General features: G+C 33.7%; 1 protein-coding gene across 1 annotated transcript; it reads left to right on the top strand.

Annotated features, from left to right (window-relative positions):
- Positions 1–22: 22 nt before the first annotated feature.
- Vha44 (V-type proton ATPase subunit Vha44) lies at positions 23–25,462 on the top strand. Its single transcript, XM_085942717.1, has 12 exons — positions 23–190; positions 1,197–1,341; positions 1,515–1,616; positions 2,644–2,695; positions 13,784–13,881; positions 15,372–15,460; positions 15,554–15,652; positions 17,672–17,795; positions 18,925–19,056; positions 19,504–19,601; positions 21,690–21,828; positions 23,106–25,462. Exons 2-12 carry the CDS (start codon positions 1,210–1,212, stop codon positions 23,199–23,201), a joined length of 1,161 nt encoding a protein of 386 aa, XP_085798843.1. The 5' UTR covers positions 23–190; positions 1,197–1,209; the 3' UTR covers positions 23,202–25,462.
- The last annotated feature ends 1,291 nt before the right edge of the window (positions 25,463–26,753 follow it).

Below are 26,753 nucleotides of genomic sequence, written 5' to 3'. Positions count from 1 at the left end.
TGTAAATGTGTGTTATTTCATAGAGAATAAAAACAGCTGACAGTGAGAGAAGTAGCCGCCAGAGCGCAGCACAGCGTCACGTGAATTTTAATGGCGCTTGCCTGGGAGTGATCCCGTGTTGTCTTGTGATTTTTCCGAAATACTCTATTTTGGGTATAAGTGTTTATACTGTGACGTTTTACTTCAGTATGTGAGTTCGCGTTTTGAATATTCCAATGGAATCTGGTGGCAATGTCACAGATCAATAGATGCTTTATTGTTAAATCGCTGTCAAAATCAGACGAACCCCTTTAAATGAACGTTTCACTGAAACGTAGGGGATGAAAAGTAGACCGAGTCGCCCTTCGCATCCAGCATTACATACCTTATTGATTTATTCCGAACCTACTGAAGGAATGTGTTCATTACAGTCTGAACGTACGCGTTAATCTTTAAATCAGTGAAATATTGTAGACATTCAATGAATATTTTCGTTCTAGATCTGTTTATTTGGTTCATCGATTTTCATTAGGGGCTGATCACTACCTCACTAAAGTTAGCTATTTCTAAATGTCAGATTTAACGCATTCAGCTTATTTTATCTGCAGACTTCACCATTTCTCTGTACCAGCTTCTAAAAGAATTTGTACAATTAGCCCTTTGATTAAAATGTCAATTTCAAATGCCCTCTCATACTATATTCCAGAGCTTTGAATCCCTTATCTACAGAAGTCCATTAATAAGTTTTGCCTCGATTAAATTTATATCCTATTTATAAGTGGTAAATATTTTAAAAATCAATAATAACCAATGCCTCAGATTTATGTAATAAGCATCAAGTTAATGTCATCATTCCTACAGGAAGTTATCCAAGAATATAAATGTTTGATTTTGATTCTAACCTTCAAGAAATTCCTATTTCAAAATGAAATACCAATACATATAAAAGTGATCATAGATACGAGTGTCAGCTGATCATATGATGTTGTTCAATTAATTACAATTGTTTATGGGCTCAAATGTTTTTTATAAATAATAAATTTACTATTTTTTATGCATAGCCATAATAATATTAATATTATTATTGTTGCCCATGATTTTAAACATGGTGTATTTAAGTTTTTCACTCTCTTCGACAATAATAATTCTTAATTTTCTTGAGTATCAGTGAAGTCATTCAGGTCTTCTAAAGGTGTTGATTTGTTTGGTTCCAACAGATAAATTACCAAGATGACTGAATACTGGCTGATCAGCGCTCCCGGAGACAAGACGTGTCAGCAGACCTTCGAAACCCTCAACAATGTATCCTCCAAACAGAACAACCTTAGCGTCAACTACAAGTTTCAAATACCCGATCTTAAGGTAAAATAAATTGATCTGTGTCAATTCTTGAATTTAGTTAGCTTTAAAAAATATTAGTAACTCTCATACTTAGTTGTATGATTTCATAATAAAATTCTATTTTTATTACTTACCAATAAATTTTTTAAAAATAATAACTTAAAAAAATTAACATTCGACATAATGTTTTTCAGGTTGGCACCCTCGATCAGTTGGTCGGCCTGTCAGACGACCTGGGTAAACTTGACGGGTTTGTGGAAGGAGTGACCAGAAAAGTGGCGCAGTACTTGGGAGAGGTAATTGCTTATTTCAAGTTGATGAAAATTTTCCTATTGAAAAATATCGTTAGTTAACATGGTGGCATATTATGCTCCCTTGGGATTATGAAAAATGAAGAAAATTATCTGCATATTATTCTAAGTTAAACTATTTATCAATCAATCAATTTTGTTAAGTAGTTATATTTTATTGTCTATCTGTATGTAAGATGTTAAGCGGACGCACTTTAGAATCTTTCTCTATAAACAGATTCCTAATTTTAAAAAAATCTCGGTCAGCAGATTAGCCGTAGACCATTGACCTGGCAAGTGAACTCTCTAAGTTTGAACTCACTAAGTGAAACATTTTTTCTAATGGGCTTTATAAAGTTTTCCCAAGTTACGTACATATTACATTACTTTTTAAAAATCTTACATATATTCAGCCTAAAATAAAAAGTATTTGCCAGTAGAAGGATGTCCAATGACTATATATTATTGGTTAGTTACTAATGTTATTACCATGATTTAAATTACGCCATTTATTGATAGTTTGTAAAAAGATCTCAGATAATTATAATAGTTTGATCAAATTCCAATCGGTCCTAAATTTTCTGTAATTTTTTTCTAACATGACACTGATGCTGATAACAAGGTTACACACTGAGATAAAAACGTCTTGCATTAGTATTACAAGCCTAATTTTTTTATACAATGAACCATCATTTTTTTAGATGACATGTAATGTCGCAAATCACAGTATAGTATAGGCCAGGGATGGGCATATATGAGGGCAACGAGAGCCACATCCTGGATTTTCATATATACAAAGAGCCACGCCTTAGTCACATTTAGAAAGGAAAACTCGCGAAATACAAGTATAATGGGGAATGAACATATCTATATTTTTATCAAGAGATATTGGGAGCTGCACTTCACCCGATGAAGAGCCGCATTTGCCCACGTCTGGTATAGGCTCTCTTTATTAGTAGAAATTCATTAGTATTTCCATATTTTATCGTAAATCAATATAATGCTTCCATTTTTTTTTTTTTTTTTTTTAAAGGTTCTTGAAGACCAACGTGACAAGCTACACGAGAATCTAATGGCCAACAACAGTAAGTCATTTTTTTATATAAAATATTTTTGTATTTATTTTACTAACAGTAATTGTTACTGTTCGATTTAATTAACAACTTTATTAATATATTTTATCACACTAACAATGTGCTTGGAAAAATTTTATGACATTTCAAATTACAGCACTAGAATTTTGTATTTAACGCTCAATATTTATTTTTAACAATCAAGCTTGTATTAAAAAAAACCATTGGTGAAAAGGTTCATTTAATTCTATATTTTGATTCGATCTCTTTTAAATTTGTTTCCTGACATCCAATACAATTATGAAATAATATTTAGTTAATTTTTTTTTCCGCATTTACTTACATAGAATTTCATGGTTATATTTATTGGCTTTCATTAGTTCATTCAATTTTTGTAGCCATGCGAATGCTTAGAAATTCCATGAATTTTAAAATTACGATTTGCATTGTTAATCAAATATTTTTTTATTATTACCGTAGATATAATTTAGCTTTCTAGGGCAACCGTTTATTGTCAGGGAATGTTCAACATAGATTAGTAACCGTAATATGATACCACTTGGATGTTAGATTTATTTACATACATAGTTAGTTTCTAGTAATTTAAATAGTTAATAATTCATTTTATTATACCCTTTAACATAAAGCAATTATTATAATCAGTAAACCTTTTTCCATTACATATTATTACGTTTCAGTCAAAATTTGTTTCTTAAAATCATGACATTTACATTTTATTTCTCTTGAATAACATTTTTCTTAATGCTTCTTCAATCGATTTAATTTTATAATAACTATATCCAAATCTGTAATATTTCTCAACAGTTTTTTTCAAATTGTTAAATAATATTATATAAAGAAACAAATTTTCTGTGAAATTTGATGACTGTCGTGAATACTATTTTTATTTAATACAAAATAAATTTCTTAATAATTATCAACAATATAATATCTTACACCGAGCATCTTCAGTTAGCATAATCGATTTCATGATTCCTCATATCCTTTTGACTTAGAGCCCTGTGGTTTATTTTTATTTTGCATTGTTGAAAAATATAGTCTATGTACTTACATTTATTTTTGTTTCACCATACTTTTATAATATTGTCTATTGATTGTTTTTGCACACTATATTTTAGTCCAAGTGTTGGGTCATGCATAAATTTAATAATGCGGTATTTTAATAATGTTTGAAAATTATACAATTTCTTTTCCATTATTATTTAAGATTCTCCCCATTTTGCTCTTAAATTTTCAATCACCTGTACTAACCGTTTCCCATTAATATGTCTTTGAAGACTGCGGAAAGATGGTAATTTGATGGATGGCGTCAGGCCAGGAGAATATGGTAGATGTGCCATATGTCATCCGGAGTGTCATGATGGAGAAAGACACCGTTTCAGTTGGCCAGGGTTATCCTTTTTTCTTCAATTGATTACTTTAGCCGGTTGTCACACCCCCGATTGTCCCCATTGGGATGTCTCTGAGGGTCTACATGAGATGAATGCCTCTTCTTGCTCTCGACTTGGACGGAGATGTCACGGTCCATAGCACATTCACCATATCCTCTTGATCTCAGATTACCATCTTTTCCGCAGTCTTTGAAATCTTATTAATGGGAAATGATTTAATATAGAAGATGATGTTTGAAGGAGCATGATTTATTCTTCAGCTCAAAAACTTCTAATTAAAAGCTAATTGAAAGTTTAAGGGCAAGATGGGAAGAAATTTTAAATAATAACATTTTCTATGCCTCACGATATTACTATGGCAGTATTTAACAGGCCGCAGAACGACACACATTGAATGTACAGCGAAGCTCTTACTACAATCGCTGTAATACCGATAATTTGCGACTTAGTATTTCATAATTATTCAAACAGATATCACTGTGTGATTAACTTTTTTGATTATGTAATGTAAATCAATCGACAGTGGGTTTAAGTCGTACGAGATAAGTCGCGAAATTTGTATGTGTGGCCTGTCGATCACGGCCTCATAAAGCGAGATGACTGGCTGAAGGCGTAGAACCGGTTATTAAAAATATATCTTCGTTAAACTTTTCTTTTTCTTTTTTTTTTCGACCATGTCCGATCCTAATAGGATCATATGGGCCTCCACATAGTGGTGGTTTGTATTAACAGATTTTATTTTTACGAGAAATGGATGTCAGCCACTTGCTCAACCTAATAGGTCCATACTCTGACTCATACACAAATTGAAAAACAATATGTGTACTTGCCAGACCCAGGATTCGAACCTGGGACCCCCGACACTATAGACCGACGCTGGTAAACGCCATCGTGGGTAAACTTATACGTGGGTTCGTTACACTTATAAATGAGTAACTATTTATTTTTATTCAACAAATAATAATACACAAAATTTAAGAATGATTAAAATTAAGATTGAAATTACCAGAAAAATCTTTTTGAATAAAATATGACACACAGCAGGATTCGAATCTCAGGGGCCGCAGGTTTAAAATTAACTTAATTGACATTTTTTGTATCAATTCAAACATTTTTAAAATACCTAATATGACCTAATATTATTTATGATTTGCAAATGAGGCTTGCTTCGCTTTTGACCGCCACAATATCATGTAATATAATAGAAAAATTTTAAACAATGTATTATTATTAATAGGGATACATTTTAATTAAAAGGATTGTAATATACATAGTTCTGTTATAATAGTGTGTAATTGCATGAAAAATGTCACACTACTAGTTTTAGTGATTGATTTCTTGTAATGTCGAAATAATAATGCAAGATTTTTTCACAAATTGTGCAATACATATTATGTTCAACTAACTTTTCAGTGATAAACGTTTATTCTATGTTTGAATATACATGTGGCCGTGCTTTTATGAATAAATTGTATATTATTATATTGGATAAACTGGAGGATAAGTATGAGGACAATAATTATATTCATGGATATAATATAAGTGAAGGGTGAAAGCCAGTGGAGTAACTTTTGGTTAATTCAATTAATTACTATTTAATTATATGTACGTACCATGTAATTTTAATTACAGTGGTTACGTTAGTTTTTCCATTAGTCTTAACAAACACTACACACACAATTCCAATGAACAAAACATTTGTTTCAATACATGGATAGTTTACATGTTCAGTTCGGGGGTTTTGGGTCTGGATCCATACCGGGAACAAAAAATTCAAATTATTCAGGTGAATGGAATATCACTTCTTCTTCTCCGTCAGAACCTCATGATTCAGGATCGACCTTATGATTTTTAAACCATGCGCATTCGATAACCACTCGCGCATGCGACAAGTATTAATAATTAGTAGATGAGTACCCGTAGTTATAGCTGCAGGCCGGAGGTTTATTGCTAGATTCAAAGTGCGTAGTGTCTGGGTATGGGGAATGTACCCAAAAAAGTGCATAGTAGTCAGGGTAAATACAGAAGTCAGTGACACCTGTTAAATTTTGTTTACTCCGCCTCCTGTTGTCTTAAAAATCATAAATACATTATTTTTTCGAAATGTACCCCATCCTCAAATCATTTTTCTGTGTGCGTGCCTGTACGAGAGAAATTTAGCAATATTTGAAGACTAAAATTAAATTGTAATTTATAGTAAACTCTCAATTATGAATCAAAATCTCAAAAATTGTCATGACCCCATTTATACGTGCATGGATTTACTGCTGACAGTACCTATTATCGCGGCCATAACAAGAAAATGCATGTGTATACACGTATTATCGTGCAAGTTGCAAGATTGCATGTATGGGGGTGCGCATGCGCAGTAGAACGATAGTAGCGAACCTGCCGGAAGAAATAGCCACACCGCACAGAATATTTTGATGTCTACCGATTATTTACAAACTTCTCTGAATCTGTCATATAGCACCATGCGATGACAACATCGCATCTCGCTTACGCTTGAAGAATGAGATTGGAGAGACAGTCAGCACTTTTACGTGTAAACAGTTATTATCACGATAATTTAAAATACACACTATTGATGCATGTAAATCCATGCACGTGTACAGGGGCCATAAGGACGCATGCATGGTGTGATGTTTGAAGCAGGTGGTGAAGGTTTCTCTAGGCCAACGGTCCAGAATTACATGAATAGATTTTATTAGTGAATAATACGTATTATTAAACACTTAAAAATTAGAAATTACTTATTCGGATTGTACATTGTCGAAAATTTCAATTATCCCCTCCCCAATATTAGCATGCATAATCGGACTGTATCCCCAACTTATATATTTCTTATACCTGCTGGATAGTCTACTGGCACTGATAAGTACATAAATAGAATGTTAAAAATCATTCCCAATTTGTTTTTTCTTCTGGTAGTGATCCAAGGTTTCTTTAAGTAAATTGGCTTAAGATGGCTCGGACAGATGATAGGATATCTGCTAAATATTTCAACATTCAATACCATAACAGATTTGTGGCATAGTCTAGATCAGTGATGCATAACCTTTTTATTGGTTGAGGCAGTTTATAAATTTTCTAATCGTTTGCGTGCTGGGCCGCACAGGGTACAATATTTTGGCGGATAATGATGTTCTCCCCCGAGTTTATGCATATTATTATTTTTAAATTAATATGCACGTATGATGTACTCCCGTCCCTCTCCATCCCTATCAATGCTACTCGTGCTTTTGGTATCTTCGAAGCGGGAAAGGACGCGGTTATATTGTTTATTTCTTAAACTAGCGATATGACGCACATTGATTGTTGTATGGTCCACCACACTGCAGCGTATATCAACGACATCTGTTGCTGCACAATAAACTTTTTAAAAAGTTACAATTAAAGGATGAAAGCATTTCAATATGTATCATTGAAAACTCTAGGTAATTATCAACCCGGTCTGTGCCGGAATTTTGTATGGCAGCAAGTGAGAGGCCTCGAATTTTTTAGCAAAAATATACCTTATTATTTTTTTTTTTTGATGTATATTGAAAGTTTATCATAAACCAATTATACTTTACCAATCATGCTAAATGTCTCATTATTGGACCAGTATCTGTAGCCAGAGACTGGCATTCTGTCTTCAAAGACAGGCGAATAAGTTCGCGTTTTTTGTATGGCCGGCACTGTACGCCTGGCCATATCCACGAACTAGTTCGTACACGGTAGAGGGTATACGATTCAAGAAGTTTTCGAAACTCTTGTTTTCACAAAAAGCATTAGGTATATGAATTAACCAATATAATATGATTCTTTCGAAAGATAGATATGGTTATATGAATATGAAATATTTTCTATATATAGGTATATTTGGTTATTTATCTAATTTTCATAGGTTATTTTATAACACAAGGCGAACAAAACACTGAAAGTTTGCATCGACATATTGAAGAAATCGAAATGGTAATCGCCTGGTTTTTTATACCTATATATGGCAGCGGCGAAGGGTGGAGGTAGGCTGTTAAGATCCGCCATAAATAGTGCACACTAAACTTTGTCAGTCATACGTATTTGTTTTCATTGAAATAAGACTACAATTTACAGATGGCATTGGTTAGTTTTTAAAATTCAATTAAACCCTGCGAAAACCAACCCATAATATATAATAGTCAAAGAATACTCGTCTATCTATGAAATATCTAAAATTATGCAATTAAATCATACATAACTTTGGATATTTTATAGATAGAATAATATTTTTATCTATTGTAGTTTGGTTTAGACAGGGCTTAATGAATTTAAAAAAAAAATAACCCACAATATTATGTATAATATGTATTTTTAATCCAACGAAAACAAGTATGAATGAAAAAATGTGCAAAATTTTGTCGTATCGCCCAAAGTATGCCAAAAGTATTATGGTTTGTTTTAGGCAGGGTTTAATTGATTTTTAAAAACTAATCAATACCATATTATGTAAATTGTAGTCTTGTTTCAATAAAAACAAATACATATGACTAATAAAGTGTAATGTGTACTACTTATTACAGATCTTAACAGCTTACCTCCACCCTTCGCCAATGATATATGGTAGTAATAGTTAACTATTGATCAACTATTTTGTTTTTCGATCTAAACTTTTTTTTAAATAAATCATTTTTTTCGATGGCTAAACATAAATTATTGCACATGCCGGGAATATTTACAATTAATATATTACTCTGCGACACGTCTATCCCATCGTTTGTCAGATTCATCAGACGTGACGCCTCACTAAGTGGCATGACGTTGATCCCGCAGTAGACATTTTCACGTCCCGGCTACACAAAATTATTAAATTTATTTTGCCCTTGGAAAATAAATCGTCAATCCAATGAATATTTATCATAGCCTGAAAATAATAACAGAAAACTACAATGCAACTGTTTAGTCAATGAAAAATCAAGATTAAGAAATCTACATGATATTGTGTATTTTCACTCCGCATATTACGATTGTCGTGTCACGGCCATTGATATATTTAACGTGGATGAATAATGTCTATTGAATTGTCAATTTGAAACTGTCCCGATGGCAGAAAATCACAGCAAGATATAGCTCTTTTATGAATATTATCTTATAATGCGTTAACAGAATATCACCCATATTGCAAAGGCTGTAAAATTTAATTTCCGTGCATGTTAAGTACAATAAAAAAATGCACATGGGAGCGAACAATGAAAGTTGTCATCGACGCGCAGAGCTGACCATAAGTTAGAGTAAGGTGGAATATTGATTCATATGATAGGGCATACTCGTGCAATATTGCCGGGTCGTGTTGGAGATAAATATAAATTGAGTGCGCATATTGTGTCAATTACGCTGACATTGAAACAGTAAGTTTCGCCACTGGGCTAAGTCGCTGAAAATCGGGGGTAATTATTAGCTCCATAAGGTTCATCTAATTTAAATATATCAATGGTCACGGCGGATTGTGGACCAACGACCTAGTTGTTACAATGGAAAGACAAATTGATACACACAATAAAATAAAATAATGTATATCAAGGATGTTTACCACTGGCTATCCGGATTTTCCCATTGGATTTCAGTGGATTCTGATTGATAATATTAAGTAGGATATGCAGTTAGTCATTAATTAGAGCAAAATAAATGTTATTAATTTTGTTAGTGTTAAGTGTTATGAATTCATATATTACGTTAAATTGTGCTTACCTTGCTATTCATGACAGGCAATGTATTATTAATTTACAGAAAAATATATGTATATGTACGACCCAAGCAAAAACAATGTGTACAGTTAGTAGGTTATCAGTTGTTAACTTAAATGAAAATCAGTTTTAATATATTTAGTATTTATGTAATATAATGATTTATTAATATTTAATTTAATATTTGCTTTTTTCACTTGTGTTGATGTCCCCTAGTTTGTTTGTCATCTCTTAATGTTATTTTTTGTCTCTTTCTTTTTAAGTTCATCCACGGCTTTTAATTATTATTGTTTTTATTCACTTTATATAATATTTGTTTTTCTTTCTTTGTTTTCAAAGGCTTTTTGTTTTTATTCCCATTTTCCCCCGAACAACCTGCAGATGCTGGGTCTAAATACTCTAAATGGTGATAATTGAATTTATAAATAAAAACGAAGCAGTACAGTTTAATTTATCATATTGTATGTATCCGTTTGAATAAAAGCAAGTACTGCTACTGAGGGCGCCACATGCTAACATTTGACATATCATTTCATACCTTTTATACTGAGATGAGCTTAGTTCTAAATTCGAACACTTGACGATTTATGATGTTATATCTATAGTCAATATATTCGTGGAAAGTCCATGCCTTCGTATTGAAAAGATATGATTTATCCTTTACTCTTAACTATACTAAACTGCAGTAAATATATATATTTAATTAATAATATATATTTCGGGGTTTTTATGAATAATTTATGGCATATCTGAGAAAACTATAGGTTTTTTTTTTTCCCAAAATGATAGTTTCAGATTTCACTGTGTTACGTATGTCATTGATCTATCAAGATGATGTTATACAATAATTTACAGTGTAAGTTTAGTTAATGGAATATTTTTTTCCTGTTATATTGAGAATTAAAAAAAAAAATAATTTTTGCTCCTAAGCAGAGTGTATAAATCGTCACTGTTTTGGCAGAAGACACTAATTTGAAAAAATGACATATTGAGTTAGTTATACCAAAATGTTCCTTATTTCAAACTTTACCGTCTGGAAATCTTCTTAATAAATCAACAGTCTTTATTTTAAAGTCATCCTTTTTACGATTAATTAATAAACTCACATGATAGACCATTTCAAATATTTTAACAACTTCAAAGCCAAATTACTCAAAACTAGTATTCTCCAGTTAGTGTGTTCTGCCAGAACAGAGACGATATGAGCTTCAACATAATGGAGATAACATTAATATGTCTATGGTTATTAGCCATTCGCCCGACCCATTGAGTCCTTGCACTGGATCAAACGGTTAGAAACGCGCATTAGAAAAGTGTCATGGGTATTTTTTCCCAACTGCGGACTTGAACCTGTGACTCGCGGATTTACTAGGTCATTGTAAATGATTTTATCAGTAGGCCCAGTTTAGTTTATCCATTATATAATTGTGTGTGGGCCCAATGATATATCGTCTCCCAAGTCTAAATAAATTAATGAGGTAGATACTGGATACTTTGTTTGTCTTTAAAACAAATTTGATGTACATTCATAGTTTAATACGTCGCTCACCAACCCATATCAAGGGCAATATAACTATTCGCTATAGCGTATATCAATGATATCTTTTACAGGTCAGTATACTTTTCAAAGTCATAATTAACGGATGAATGCATTTTTCATGTTTTTCTGATAACTTAGTCCACGTAAATATTGTGATATGTTAAGATTTTTTTCATGTTTCATTTAGTCAGTGGGGCGAAGTAAATGGTATGGATGTATTAGTAACCTCGTCGTCGATATAGGTAGGGAAGATCTTACTACAGATTGACTTTTCTTGGAAGTCTTAGATATAGCTATTGAATACTTAACAGACTCTTTTATGGTGTCTCATCAGATCAGGATATCGGGTCCAGATACCTAGTTAAATGGATGGAATAGTGCATTCGTAATAGTTATTTCATCATGTTGACAATTCCTCTTGAACACTGGGAAAGCAGCCGATGATCCGAAAACACCCGAAGAAATGACAGAACATCCCGTTGCGGACACGTCTCGGAGGCGCTCTTCCACGGAGACGGAGACGTGGGCGGCGACGCCTCGTCAGGCCAAACGTCGCACCAAGAGCTGACGAAGGCGGCTGTGCTGCGGCGCCGCCTCCGCCAGCTCCGACTGGCAGGACGACGCCACCGCCTCCGCCCGCCTCTCTCGCTCCGATACCCCGCCGAGCGACTCCGCTTTCGGCAGCCAGGCCCTCAACCCCTGCGACCGCGAAGTCGACGGGACTGAGTGCGATAGGAGAAACGCTGATAGATACTGCGGTTGCCAAGTGAAGAGTTCCCACCATCATCACCCTCACAACAGGGACTCGTCTCCGGGTAGCAGTGGCCGAGGATCTCCGCAGCACTGGCCCGACGATAACAATATGCTCCCGATGCCTTCTCCCCTTGAACCAGGTCGATTCGCTTTCGCCTCGCCTATTCCGTGTTTTCTTTTTTGGGGATTTCTCTTTCTCCAAACTGTGTTTAGAAAATAGGTGTTTTATCTATTCAATCCGTTGTAGAATGTAAAATTTTCGTTTTGTAGTCGTACGAAAGAATCAAAAAAAAATATTCAAAATCAAAATATTCTTTTATGTAACCGTGGCATGTTCTAATCATGCAACTTGATTAATATATTTTCTTTGTTCTTCATACTGTTAATGTGTTTTTCCTGAATTTCAATTTTTCAGAAATAGAAAGTCTTACTGGCACCGCTTAATATCAACAGAAAATATGAAGTTGGATGAATTTTATAATACTGTGCTCAATTATAAAATGATCACCAAGAGAAATCCTTAAAATCAATGTAATATTATGTCACGTTGAAGCTGTCTACTGCAATATTTCAACTCTCTTTAAGCACAATTATTGTAAAAATTGTTTGTGATTTCAGATGGGTCTGTAAAGTTTATCAAATCCAATTTATTTTGCATCACTACTCAGTTAAACTCATAATGGTGTATCTGGAATTTATTTCAAGTGTTCCCCGTATGACACATGACATATTTTGTAGACCCATGTGAGAACCCATGCCAGTGTAAATCTCTCGGCTTCTGCCACGCTATGAATAAATCTATTATTATTACATTAGCAGCAGATGTACGCCATATTTGTCTATGATATTAATAAAATAGTGTGTGTGTTTATTATTACATAATATCCTGCGCACGGATTTATATTCTGCAAACACGTTTCGCTAAGCAAAAGCATTTGTCCTAACTTCTCAATGTCCTCACTTTAGCACCTGAATACTTTATTGTTTTTTTCAACTATTTTGTACCTTTTCTTTTATTTCTATTATTTCAAAAACATGAACTCATTAATCTCTGTTACACAACGAATAATAAGTTGATAATAATATTAATCTTTGTAAATCTAAAGAATTGTAGATTTCTTCCTTAGATTCATATTACTTATTTGATAGATTTTATGATTAGTATAGAATTTAATTACAATACATAAAAATGGAGTGTGTGTTGCTAATACGGTAAGTAAATTATTCCCCACAATATTCCCTATTCAGTCTTGTATATTTTAATAATTATAATTCGCACATTAAGGAAGCCTCTGTCTATATATATATTCGGATATAGGTCAATATGATTTTATGTTAATGCTTCTATTTTAATACTTCTAATTAAATACTTATTTGTAATTTTTATTTTATTAGTGTTTTATATGTGTATTTTAGTGGCATGCTTAGTTATTTTACAATACAATGCATGTATTTGTATGAAATTAATCTGATATGTTAACTGAAATGTTCATATTACAAAAAAAAAAAAAACACCTTTTAACATGTATTTTCCACCAGTTTTAAAACAATATTTAAGATTATCCGTTGACGGTTAAATAAAATGTATCAAATAAATTTTTGACAGTAAAATTAATCAAGCATTAAATAGTTAATTCTGTTTAAATATTTAATTTTGTTGAAATTGAGGTATATGCTTTGTATTTTGCAGGCGATCTACCGTCGTATATCACCCGTTTTCAATGGGACATGGCCAAGTATCCAATCAAGCAGAGTCTGAGGAATATTGCCGACATCATAAGTAAACAGGTAAATCCATAAAATCTTTTTGAAGTTATACTTCTTTTGGCGCGTTTGGGAAATCAGATCAGTGTATTTTTGGCGTGTGACATGTAACACATAATTTATTTTGCACTCAATTGGAATCGAACCAAAGATTGTTCGGTTATCAGCCGAACGCACTACCTTTACACCACAGTATGATACTGCAATCGTGACAACTATACAGTATAATATTATAGTTTAGAATTGTTCCATTGCCTAGGCAGTGAATTTATTATTGTCGGCCATTTGCAATTCCTTACGTAAACAAACTATTAAACGTCAGAGTGACAGTTGGTACTTTAAAAATAAAAACAACGAGAAACCATTTAGAAATATAAGTTAAAGTGTATAGAAATAAACCAACGGCGTTCCAATAAGCGGTCCTTTTTCTTGAGTGTGTAATTTAACAAGATAATTAAGAGCTAGTCAAAGAATCTAGTTTATCACAAGTTTTGTTTTTGTTTTGTTACGCCAAAGACGTATAACTTCCAACGCGCGTACATAAGTACACACACAGATATTTTTTTTGAAGATATTTGATTTATCACATTACCTGAGGTCTTCACGGCCATCGTTCCATTAAATTATGATTGGACGTCACCATGTTCTGTGTATTCTACAATATATGAATTTATTTATCATCCGTACATTTATATCGATAATTAAATTAACTGTTGATAATCAGTATTAAATTTGATACAATTTTATTTTGTCGCCAACTAAATTGGCACCTACTCAATGTTGTGCTACAATTCCGTCAATATTGGATAAATATTTTGGACAGCTTTGACAATTGAAGGGTACACGACAAAAACAGGATCATCGGCAAAATGATAAATTGTGCAGGAGAGCAAAAAAAAAGAATGAAATCGTTATTGGTTGGAAAATGGGTTTAATATTAAGTAAAACAATTTATATATTATTGACTTCCCATTTATTTTGAAATATAATGAAAGTGAAAATAGCGATGAATTTGTAATTAGCTCTTTGTGTTCAGTTTATGATGCAATGAGCCCGTTTTTGTGCAGTTTTATACACAATGAGCTGATTTTTGCCTTGACTACATTTTCTTCTCCCTTCATTTATGAAGCAATGAAATCGATTTTGGTAGTTTTAATACCATTCTTGAGCATTTCCTCTGTTAAACAATTTAAATCTCAAAAATGCGATCAGCCTGTTTTTGCTGTGTACCTTTCAATTGTTTCTCAATTTTGTAGTAATATATGGCGACACTAGTCACTAAACACCCGATTTTGGCTACATAAAGTTAGGGAACTGTTTTAAGTGACTTTTATTAATTAAGTATGACTCCTGGATATAGACTGTTTATTAAGAATACGTTGGAATTTTTAACCTGATTTGACATCTTTGCGTCTGGGCCTTAGCCACTTAGTTGAAAGTTCTGCAGTAGTTCAACACCATCAAAAAAATAAACGTGACCATGCATTTTTGATTTCCTGATTGTTTTTCTTCAGGTCGGCCAAATTGACGCTGATTTGAAGACCAAGTCTTCCGCTTACAACAATCTCAAAGGCAACCTTCAGAATTTGGAGAAGAAGCAAACGTAAGATTTACTTTTCTTCATATTAAATTTTTGACGACAAATATATCGATTTAGTGGTTATTCAATGTTATGTGATTAATATTATGTTTCCAGTGGAAGTCTTCTCACACGTAATCTGTCTGACTTGGTGAGGAAAGAACATTTCATTCTGGACAGTGAATACCTTACCACTCTTCTCGTTGTGGTTGCTAAGTAAGTTCATATTAATTATGGTTACATGTAAATTGTATGTAAGACATTTCACCGTAGCACAGTTCACCGTGAGCATATTTATCGGAAAGCGATCACTGTATAGTATGTCTCCAATTTTATTAGATTCAATATGAACACTAATTAGCTGATTTTGGGAAAATTCATGAATTCAAGAATGAAAACCTAACCCAACCTAACAAATAATCCAGTATATCGGTCGGCTATTTTTAAAATTTGTTTGCTGGTGGCTTCCTGTAAACCGTGTTTTATTTAGACATGAATTTTATGTCTGTACTATACGACCCAAAGAGGTTGGACGGTCCTTAATATACGGCCATGTATTTCCGATACAACATTTCACGGTGAAGTGTAATACCGCGAACTGCATAATCGGATATAATATCGACAGGTCCATAGTACATAATACTGTTAGTCTACCCACACTGAATTTAGCCGAAATTGCTTTACTCGATTCGACAGGCTACAAAACACTAAACATTGACAACTATAACTTGAGGTACGACAGTTTGATGAACTAATAGCTCACAATACTCACATCATAACCTCCGTACCATAAGTTATAGTAAAGTTATTCATGAAAAATAGCTGCACAATATTGAGACCTGTCATTGTCATAAAACCACCCCATACCAATGTACAGCCCTGATTGCCGTATGACTTTTAAATCAGTTGTATTTTAATGTGAACACATAAAATATGTGAAATTAAAAAAAAAAAAATATTAAACAAATAATTTGCAAGATTTGAATACATTAAAAAAATGGTAAATCACATTCGCCGGAATCCGATGGATACAGGTTGGAATACTGTCCGTTACCACATTTTTTTTCAAGATTTTTTGTAATAGGTAAAATTGCATATTTGCTTATTGATATCAAAAATGTCAAGGCAAAAGGGTGTTTGACAGTTTGAAAGACGATTTGGAATTTTACTTTTTGTTTAATATGAAATAAGAATTTTAAGTGTTTTCACAATACCAAAAATTAGTGGTAACTTCTTGTGGTAAATTTATGGTAACACGACCCTCGTAGTCCAATGCGTAAGGCACTGGTGTCTCATCCAGGGATTTGAGAGTTGATTCCCAAAAGCCAGGATGTTTATGTGATTCTTTCACTTCCACTGCTACTAAACATTTTACTACACTATTGTCATTAGGCCTCATTTAGGCTTGTTGTAACATTAAAAAGTACATAATATAAATTTTTAAATTTATTATTTAAAGAATAACTGAAGTGACATTCTAAATAATGCAACACCATTTATGCCAAATCGCCCTTTACACTTTATGTTTAACTCAGCAACCGAGTTAATATTTCGACAAACATGTTGAAAACTCTTGATAAAATATCAATTACGTTGATGATATTCTTTCTATGGCATTACGAATAATCATTATTCATCATTTGATATTGAGACATTTACGCAGTCAATGAAGAAAAGTGAGTAAGCTGTAAGATTGTCAAAGGGAGATAGATGGCAGACATCACATCTGTCACAGAAAGGCTAAATAAATGTATATCATGAAAAATAAAAACCATTTTTTTGCTGTTTCTGTCTCTTGAATATTATACACCCACGGTGGCCGCGCGGCATAAGCGTTGGACTACAAAGCCGTGGGTCCCAGGTTCGAATCCTGGGTCTGGCAAGTACAAAAATTGTTTTTCAATTTGTGTGTGTCAGGGTATGGACCTAATAGGTTGAGCAAGTGGCTGACATCCATTTCTCGTAAAAAACAAAATCTGTCAATACAAACCTCCACTCTGTGGAGGCCCATATGATCCTATCAGGATCGGACATGGTCGGAATATATGCTTCATGACTAAACTTATTAATATATAATTAATCGTATCCGGAAACTTGTACATATTATGCATGTACAAGTGCATGTACAAACAATAATTGAGTCATGTTATTTTGAGACTGTCTTAAATTAAACAATGTTGTGCCGATAATTTGTCAAAAATGTTGGATGGTCAATGATATAGCTCACGTTTTCAGGATTCAGATCCCCGACTGGAATTCAAACTACGAGAAGGTGACAGACATGATCGTGCCGCGCTCCACTCAGCTGGTGCACCAGGACGCCGACTTTGGCCTCTTCACCGTCACACTCTTTAAGAAGGTATAATTACAACATACATTACAAACCAACAACGAAATAATGTAATTTTCCCTCCCTTGGTACTGTTTAATTGTTGTAATTTCTTTTAAATAAATAAATAATCCAAGCGAGTCGTGGCTTGGTTCATCAACTACCTCCACCTGTATCTGCCCTAATTGACTGTTCTGCAATTATCGTTCTTTTCTGCTTAATGCCAGAACAGGCTACGCTACAGTATTATAAATGGAACGATTACAGAGACATCCAGGCTTGATAAAATCACTTACGTGTATGGGTCATGCAACTCGAGTTGAGGTGAACAACACATACATACGATTGCGTATTGTTGCATATCGATAGCCTTTCAGCGACAATGGCCTAGCACAACTGAGAAACAGGCTTTTGTCTTGTCCATGTCTACTTATTGCTTTTAGCGAAAAGGGGACAACATGTATATCGGTTTAAAAGTTTGAAACACGCTGTTTGCAAGCAATGTGTGTGTGTATATTGTGTTCGCCTCAACTCTTGTTGTGGGACCTATACTATGAATCGAATCTGAAACCCCCGGTATTAGAAACCAGTGCCTTACGCATTGGGCTATGAGGGTGATGCAAGCTTGCGGTAGTCATGAATAGCTCCACCTAGCCAGTGAGGTTTTTGCTGCCTCTTCTCCAGCGCCTTATTGGATATCTGGATACTACTCTTTGCCCGTTCATTATTATTGATACAGTGCATGTGACATAACCAGCCCAGTCTCGCAATCTTTGTATTAGAATTGTTAACCAGTATTTTTTCCGTAAATTCTTTTTCAAATTTCTTTTTAAAATGTTTAGGGTTCGTTCATTTCGCAAGATTTTAACGTCAAACGGTGGTTTATTGCACTGGTGAAATATTTGGGAAGGGGGCCTCCAAACCAGTCAGCGCTTCACAGTTGTACATAACTAAAATTGCCACTGGGTGTAGGTGTAGATGAGTACTGCTTTACTGCTTTTACTTAGTATCTTGTAAAGTTTAATTATAGTCAGTCAAAATAGACTGGAATTTAAATGTCTTATTGGACCGTTGTAGTCACAATATGTTTCCATCCAGTCTGTAGAAAACATTCTAGTTGAATACATTATTGATGGGTGCCGGCGTGAATCTTTTGCAGGTGGTAGAGGAGTTCAAGCATCACGCCCGCGACCGCAAATTCGTGGTTCGGGACTTCATCTACAACGAAGAGGAAATGGCCGCCGGCAAGAACGAAATCACAAAACTCGTCACGGACAAAAAGAAACAATTTGTGAGTATATTTACCGTAGTAATATGAAACGCGTTTTAACCAGAGACATTGGAGGAAGCCTGAAAAAAATACTACTTAATCTACTTCTAAAGTATTGCAGGTTCATTTGTTACAAGCTTCACTTTATTATCGAAAAATATTCGATTTAACTGTGTTCGAATTGCTGGGTTCTGCCGTTTTACCGAAATGTCAAAATAGCTATCAAAGATGACAAGTATAAATAAACTGCCATGTTTCAATGCACCAACTTAGAGAATATTAATTTGCCTATACCTACCAAGTTGCATTATTCAATTGCACTAAAAACACTGTGGAATGAGCAAAAAGCTCATGAGACTTCTTATAATTAACGGCAATGATCAATATGAGACAGAGATCATTAGAGAACTTATTGCAGTGCAGCGACATTTGACCCATTGGTCTTATTTATTATGGTGAATGTTTTAGGGACCTCTTGTGAGATGGTTGAAGGTGAACTTCTCTGAATGCTTCTGCGCTTGGATACACGTCAAGGCCCTTCGTGTCTTCGTTGAGTCTGTCCTCAGGTGAGTTATCTGAGTTTGTAATGGTAATGTAAAAAGTAATTGTATGTGAATATGTTTATCGTAATAGATTCTTGGGCTTTCACCGCATGTACTTCTTACTTCTTTCCTCAACGTTTGGGGCTCGTTGCAGAGGCCATTAACAAGAGATATGTGTTATGATGAAGTGTAGTGTAGGTGTATGAATGCAAACGCCGCTCTAAAAATGCAAAAAGAATCCGATTAACTAAGAGCAATCCTTGCTCAGAGTAATATAGTGTGTCAGTCGTGATGACCAGAGATACCTGATCGAATATTGGATTTTGCTGGCAGTGCCGGAAGCCATGACGTTTTTAACCGTAACCCATCATCCCTATTAATACGAGGGTGGGTCAATAATTCCTTAGAAAAAAGCATTAAAACAGGTTTTATTTTTGTATTTTTTTTTTATTTCTCAACATAATTTCCTTGGAGCTCAATAGACTTGGTTAGACGTTTCTCAATTTTTTTTAAACCGTCAGAAAAATAAGTTTTCGGAAGGTCCTCAAAATAAGCATTTGTCCGATCGATGACTTCTTCATTTGAAAAAAAACGTTGTCCACTTAGCCATTTTTTTAAGTTTGGGAAAAGGAAAAAGTCACTGGGGGCTAAATCTGGCGAATACGGTGGGTGGTCGACCAATTCGAACTTCAATTCTTCAATTTTAGCCATTGATCGTAAACATGTGTGAACACGGGCATTGTCCTGATGAAAGAGGATTTTTTCCCTGTTTAAATGAGGCCGTTTTTCTTCAATTTTGTTTTTTAGCTGGTCCAATAAAGATGCATAATAATCCCCTGTTATTGTTTTTCCTTTTTCCAAATAGTCAACGAAAATAATTTCACGCGCATCCCAAAATACAGTAGCCATAACCTTACCAGCTGATTTTACGGTTTTCGCCTTCTTTGGACATGGTTTGCCTTCGCAATCCACTGCTTTGACTGTTCTTTCGTCTCGGGAGTATAGTGGTGTATCCATGTTTCATCTACAGTCACAAAGCGACGAAAAAATTCATCCGGATTGCGTTGCATGAGCGACAACAGAGCTTTAGAGGCCACCACCCTACTGCGTTTATTGTCGACTGTGAGCAAACGCGGCACCCATCTTGCAGAAATATTTTTCATGCCCAATTTGTCATGTAAAATAGAAATGACGCTACCTTTTGAGATCCCTGTAACCTCAATTATCTCACTCAACTTTAATCTTCGGTCACTTAACACCATATCGTGGATTTTATTGATCATTTCTGGTGTAGTCACCTCTACAGGACGTCCTGAGCGTGGTTTATCCTTTGTTGATGTATGACCACGTTTAAATTCATTTAACCAGTTATAAATAGTTGCAAGTGAAGGAGCAGATATGCCGTGAACTAAATCCAACTCATTTTTTATTTCCTTTGCTGTTAACCCTTTTATATTAAAATGTTTAATAACAACTCTAAACTCAATTTTCTCCATTTTCCATTTTCCACAAGCAAATTTTTTTTTTAAATGTACGAGAAACACACAACAACCCGACCAATCTGATTGAAACTTCGCAGCATACTGAATCGGTAGTGCCGCTGCATGAAAACAAACCGCTTGCAGTACTAGTCGCGCCACCTGTCGGCTTTTCTAAGGACTTATTGACCCACCCTCGTATTTTCAGGGTTTTTATAGATTTCGATGGCCTCCTTTACCAATCGTTAAAAATATCCCTTATTCCGACCCAGTATCTTAGTTTTGAAGTCAAATTTGTGTCCTCTGTCCATCGAATGCTCAGCAATTGCTAATATCGTGTAATGTTCTAGTCGGTATACGCTCTCGTGTTCACTCACACACTTTTTACGTCGGAATAAAGGATATTTCTCACGATTGGTAAAGGAGGCCATCGAAATTCATAGAAACCCTGAAAATATTAATAGAGATGATGGCTTACAGTTAAAAACGTCATGGCTTCCGGCACTGTCAGCAAAATCCAATATTCGATCCGGGTATCTCTGGTTGTCGTTTTTTTGATTCTTGTGCATTTTATTGCATGTTGCTGTTGTTAAAATGGTCTCCATAATCTGAAATAAAATATAATTGTGTGCAGGTACGGATTGCCGGTAAACTTCCAAGCGATGTTGATGCTTCCCAGCAAGAAGTCTTCGAAACGACTCAGAGACGTTCTTCAGCAGCTCTACCAGCACCTGGATGCCTCCGCGCACCACGGCGGACACTCCGCGCAAGACGTCAGTATAGTATCTTACTCTCGCATCCATATACCTAAAAAAAATGGCATCTAATTATTACATGTGTGCATGAAAGGTGTTCATGAAATTCGGGAATATATATTATGTAGACCAGTGGTCGGCAAATTTTCGATTGCAGAGCTTTTCTTGATCGATTAGAAAGAATGTGGGATACGAAAACATGATGTAAAAAAACGATTTGCTGTATTGAAAAATAGTACACGGATCTTGTTATATAATAATATGTTATGTCATCTTTTTAGTTAATAAAATAGGTGGCAGTGTTTAAATAATTAATTATTTAATTTGTTATTTATTTTAATTTTTTATTTTGGAGAGCTTATCAAGACCCTCATCTCGCTCTTGTATCATTATTACTGTTATATTGCAAAGTGCTTTTGTTTGATACGCCATTCCAGTGTGATATTAAACAATCAACAAATAAACAAAGTCATTTTTATAATATCGTCACTGTTTTGGCAGAAGACACTAATTCGAAAAAATGACATATTGAGTTAGTTTTACCAAAATGTTCCTTATTTCAAACTTTACCGTCTGGAAACCTTCTTAATAAATAAACAGTCTTTATTTTAAAGTCATCCTTTTTACGATTACTTAATAAACTCACATGATAGACCGTTTCAAACATTTTAACAACTTCAAAGTCAAATTACTCAAAACTAGTATTCTCCAGTTAGTGTGTTCTGCCAGAACAGAGACGATATATACATTCAAATTGTCCGTACAATAGTGAAATGTAAGGGAAGAAAAATAACAAGAGCTAAAAAAACTATGTACTGTAATATTGTCCTCATACTATTATGAAGATAATTATTAGGTACCTGTACAATTTCATCTTTATTTTCATCATAAAAATATCGCAATCTCAATTTGAAGGCAACTTGTCTAAAACCACTCATATTTATACTGTTTTTGTTCAAATGCAGAACATACGTGCCTCCAAAGAGTGGAATTTGTTTTAACAGCTTATCTTTTATAAAGAATCACTGTTGGGCATTCACTCAACCCATAGGGTCATTCTGAATTGCACATACACCAAAGAAAAAAAAAGATGTCAATTTCCCACAGCGGAATTTGAATCATCCCACGATTTTGGATTGAGAGACATTCCACCGCGGGACAAGAAAAACAAGCCAATATCAAAATGCAGTGTTACTTCATTCTGTTATGCTCTTTTTGCGTGCTGTGCATAGATAGGTGGCAATTGTTACGTACAAAATTATTGATATTTTATTTTGTGCTGTTTTTGTTTTCAGAATGTGGACATAGCCGGCTTAGGGTTCGGCCAGGCGGACTACTACCCTTACGTGTATTACAAGCTCAACGTTGACATGATTGACAACAAGGTGTAACTCTGACACGAGTAGCGTTCGAAACCACAAAATGTCCACTCTATGTCATCGTTGTTCAACTCCCAAACAATATTTGTGTCAGATCCACACATTCAAATAATTTACACAGTCTTCCGTCATCTTCATTGACCGTTGAGGAACCTGTTATGGTTTCATATTGCTCGTCGGTCGTATTGCTTCTCTCCAAGTCATGGCAGAATACCGTGGCTCTATTCTTTATTCTGTTATTGCACCGAATAGAAAATCTTCCATTCTTACTGACGGCAATGATGCTCTTGTGATTGTGATTAGTTGAGGCAATATCGCTAAAGAATCGTATCATAGCGACAATGAATAAATTTGATCCACCGTCGTAGTAATGAATACAGAACTGTGTTTTGTGACTATTGTTTTCGATCTGACACAAATGTATTATGCCGCGTTGAACTTCGGTCATTGTTGACAAAATATTTTGTTTTTAGTACATTGTTAAATATTGTATATTGATTAATTACGTGAGGAGAATTGATAAGTATTTTAATTGATAGTATCATATTAATTGTGTAATTATTTCCTTTCCGTGCTGGTGCTTTTCGAAGGCAATGAAATATTACGACTTTAACATTAAAAGAAACCATTATATCATCGATAATTCTTCACTTAATTCGAAATGAATCTAGAGTTATTTTGTATACATTTGAAAATACCATCATATTATATACATCTAGTTGTTTGAAGAAGTATTACGTCTTGAATTTTATAATAAAATCATAATTTTTCTTTTAATATTACAAGTGCAATGAAATTGCGTATTAATAATATTTAAATGCCTATACTGTATATTTATATATATATATTTTCAATTAAATTAATTATATATTATACCACATATTTTTTATGATTTAATATACAATAATATGTATCGTTTGAAGTGTGAAGCGATTTTCGATTGCTTTTTAAATAAATTATTTGCATAAAGGGGGCTAATAAAATATGTTTAAATAAAATTATTTATTTTCATGGCAATATACCCTGTAATATTATTATGCTTATAAAATACCATTTGCATACTAAAATGAAGTGAGATTAATGAATTTTGATTACAAAAATATTTTTTAAACATTGTGACGTAGCTTTTTAATACATTTTTTTCCCTCGTGTTTATATTAGAATATTCATTCCCTAATATTTTAGAGTTTGAATTGTTGTTAGTCTATTTTTAATATTAAAAAAAAACAATTATTTTTATTATTTTCATAATATTGCATCATATCATGTCCGGTACCTCGTAGTACAGTGAAACCTCCTTAATTCAAACACTTGTAATTCGAATTTTTTAATAAATCTCTCAATATTTTTTTGGGGCATATATTATTACAATCCAAGATTCATCTGTTGATTTAAATATTTTGTCACTTTTTATATTACTCTCTTGTAGGTACCGTGGTATAGTGTTTTGATATACATTCTTATATTTATTGTAGTGTTAATTTTCATGTCAGCCTTTGATATTACAAGCAGCTCTGTGCACACATTAATTAATTTATATGTGTTTTAAAATACCTGTATTCATATTGCATACCTATTATTTATTGAATTAGTTTATTCATCAGTCTAACGTTTTTTGTTGTGTTCATCAAATTCTATGGTTTTTAATTAGAATTCACTGACAATAAAGATGTGGTCACATTTTAAATATTAATTAAAATTATATATTTACCATAAAAATAATGCTACCTTACATTACATCTCCCCGTAATAAATATAATCAGTGTGACACAAGGCTGCTACCTTGGTCCTATAATTGTTAATGATTTCTATTGCTGGACAATGGATACTTTAATTATTTCGATAGTTTTAAAATTTTTCAATCTTCGGATGTATAATTTTATTATTCAGTTTTTTGTAATAAATAATTCTTTTTATTTGCAAAGTTCCACACGCAATGCACAAATTGTTGTCTATGCTTTTTTTTTTTAAGTTGGCATTATTTTTATGGCACTGTTTGTTAGGGAAGTTAAATGTTACCTACACGAAATGTGTAAAGAGTATTTTTGTCAAAAGAGTATAAAAGTAACTGTAAGATACTGTTAAACTTCTCATCATGTGACGCTTCGGGGTTTCGCTATTGTTCAGAGCCATCCGCTAGATTAAAAATGTATGAATTATGTAAGTTGGAAATTGTACATTATAATTATTAAACGTTATGGAAAAATATGTAAATAAAAACATTCCTCGTTAAAACATTGTGTAGTGTTATAATAAAGATTTTCAAATCTAAATGTGGGTATTATTATTTTGACCACCCTTTTCTAACTACAGTACTCTCTCAATAATCCGCCACCCCAAAAACCAGACATGTCCAATTAGTGAAAGTGGCGGATTATAGTGCATACACACAAAATATGGTAAAAATTAAAACAGGTATTTCGTAAAAATAGTTTTTTTGAGAAATTTGTACTAGCAAATTACGGTTTTATTTATAATCAAAATCAAGTAGGTATTTACTTAATTAAGTATACATATTTATTAACTAAATATTAAACAATAAATCACTTGACACAACCAGCAACGCAGATATTCTTGTATGGCTTAAGATTCCTGGCTTTCCCTATCTATGACCAGAAGCTTTATTTTATGTGTCCCGGTTGCATTGAACCATGGCATAATTGTGATGTGGGCTTTGGGCATTGATATACTACTGGATGAATCATATGCTTCTTAAAATGACGCCCGATTTTCAGCGAGTCGGCCTTTGTTAAAACTTACTGGGTAAGCCCGATCTAGCTTGCATCTTACTCTAACTAATAGTCAGCGCATGACGACTTGCTCTGTCTGTTTTGCGTTGCAGCCACCCTTAGGTTCACTATTCCAAGAACGCAAATTTAGTTTTACAGCCAGGGCAATACGGGTGAAATTCGGGAATCCATGTTATCGGTCTTAACGCATTATACCTACAAGGAAATATTATAAGACGATATTCATAATATCTTTTGTGGTACACTTTTAAAATGACACTTGTATGGGAACTGCTCATCTAGTAGTATATCAATGGCTTTGGGCACTTTCCTTCCTGGAAATTAAATATTATTTATTAAATATTACTGGAAATTAAATATTACTTACGCGAATCAAGTAATATTAAGTATTAATGTTACTTGATTAGCGATGAATGTACGTTTTACAAAGGAGAAGTTTGCAAAATAAACCCATCTCATATGCCTTGTATACTTGTACGCGGCGGACTACTGAATTTGACAATCGTATACCGGCAAATTATAGAGCTTGATTTTGTGCTTTCAACTAGTAAAAATAACGGTGGCGGATTATATTAGTTGGCGTATAATCGAGCCGCGGATTACTGAGAGTGTACTTTACCTACATTGTAACATAGTTTTTAAGTTGGTGATTAAAGCGATCTCCACTTTTAAGACTGATACATGGAACAAGAACATTTTGTTCAAGTTTTTAGATTCCTCGGCCACGATATTTGTCTCCTGCCTTACTTTCATTTAGGGAATCCAATCCCGGACAATTTTCGATACCTATGAATCCCGGGATTAGTAAACTTAA

The sequence above is a fragment of the Rhyacophila brunnea genome, unplaced genomic scaffold (genome assembly GCF_057557595.1).
Source record: "Rhyacophila brunnea isolate RB1 unplaced genomic scaffold, BYU_Rbru_1.0 scaffold_15, whole genome shotgun sequence".
Lineage (NCBI taxonomy): Eukaryota > Metazoa > Arthropoda > Insecta > Trichoptera > Rhyacophilidae > Rhyacophila > Rhyacophila brunnea.
Note: the sequence above shows the minus strand (reverse complement) of the source record. Positions and strands in the feature narration are given on the sequence as shown.

What these genes read in the sequence shown, in the direction of transcription:
- Vha44 (XM_085942717.1), top strand. Translation starts at nt 1,210, where the DNA reads ATGACTGAATACTGGCTGATCAGCGCTCCCGGAGACAAGACGTGTCAG. An exon ending in TTCAAATACCCGATCTTAAG is followed by an intron (nt 1,342 to 1,514) that starts GTAAAATAAATT and finishes AATGTTTTTCAG; the next exon opens with GTTGGCACCCTCGATCAGTT. An exon ending in CGGACAAAAAGAAACAATTT is followed by an intron (nt 19,057 to 19,503) that starts GTGAGTATATTT and finishes TGAATGTTTTAG; the next exon opens with GGACCTCTTGTGAGATGGTT.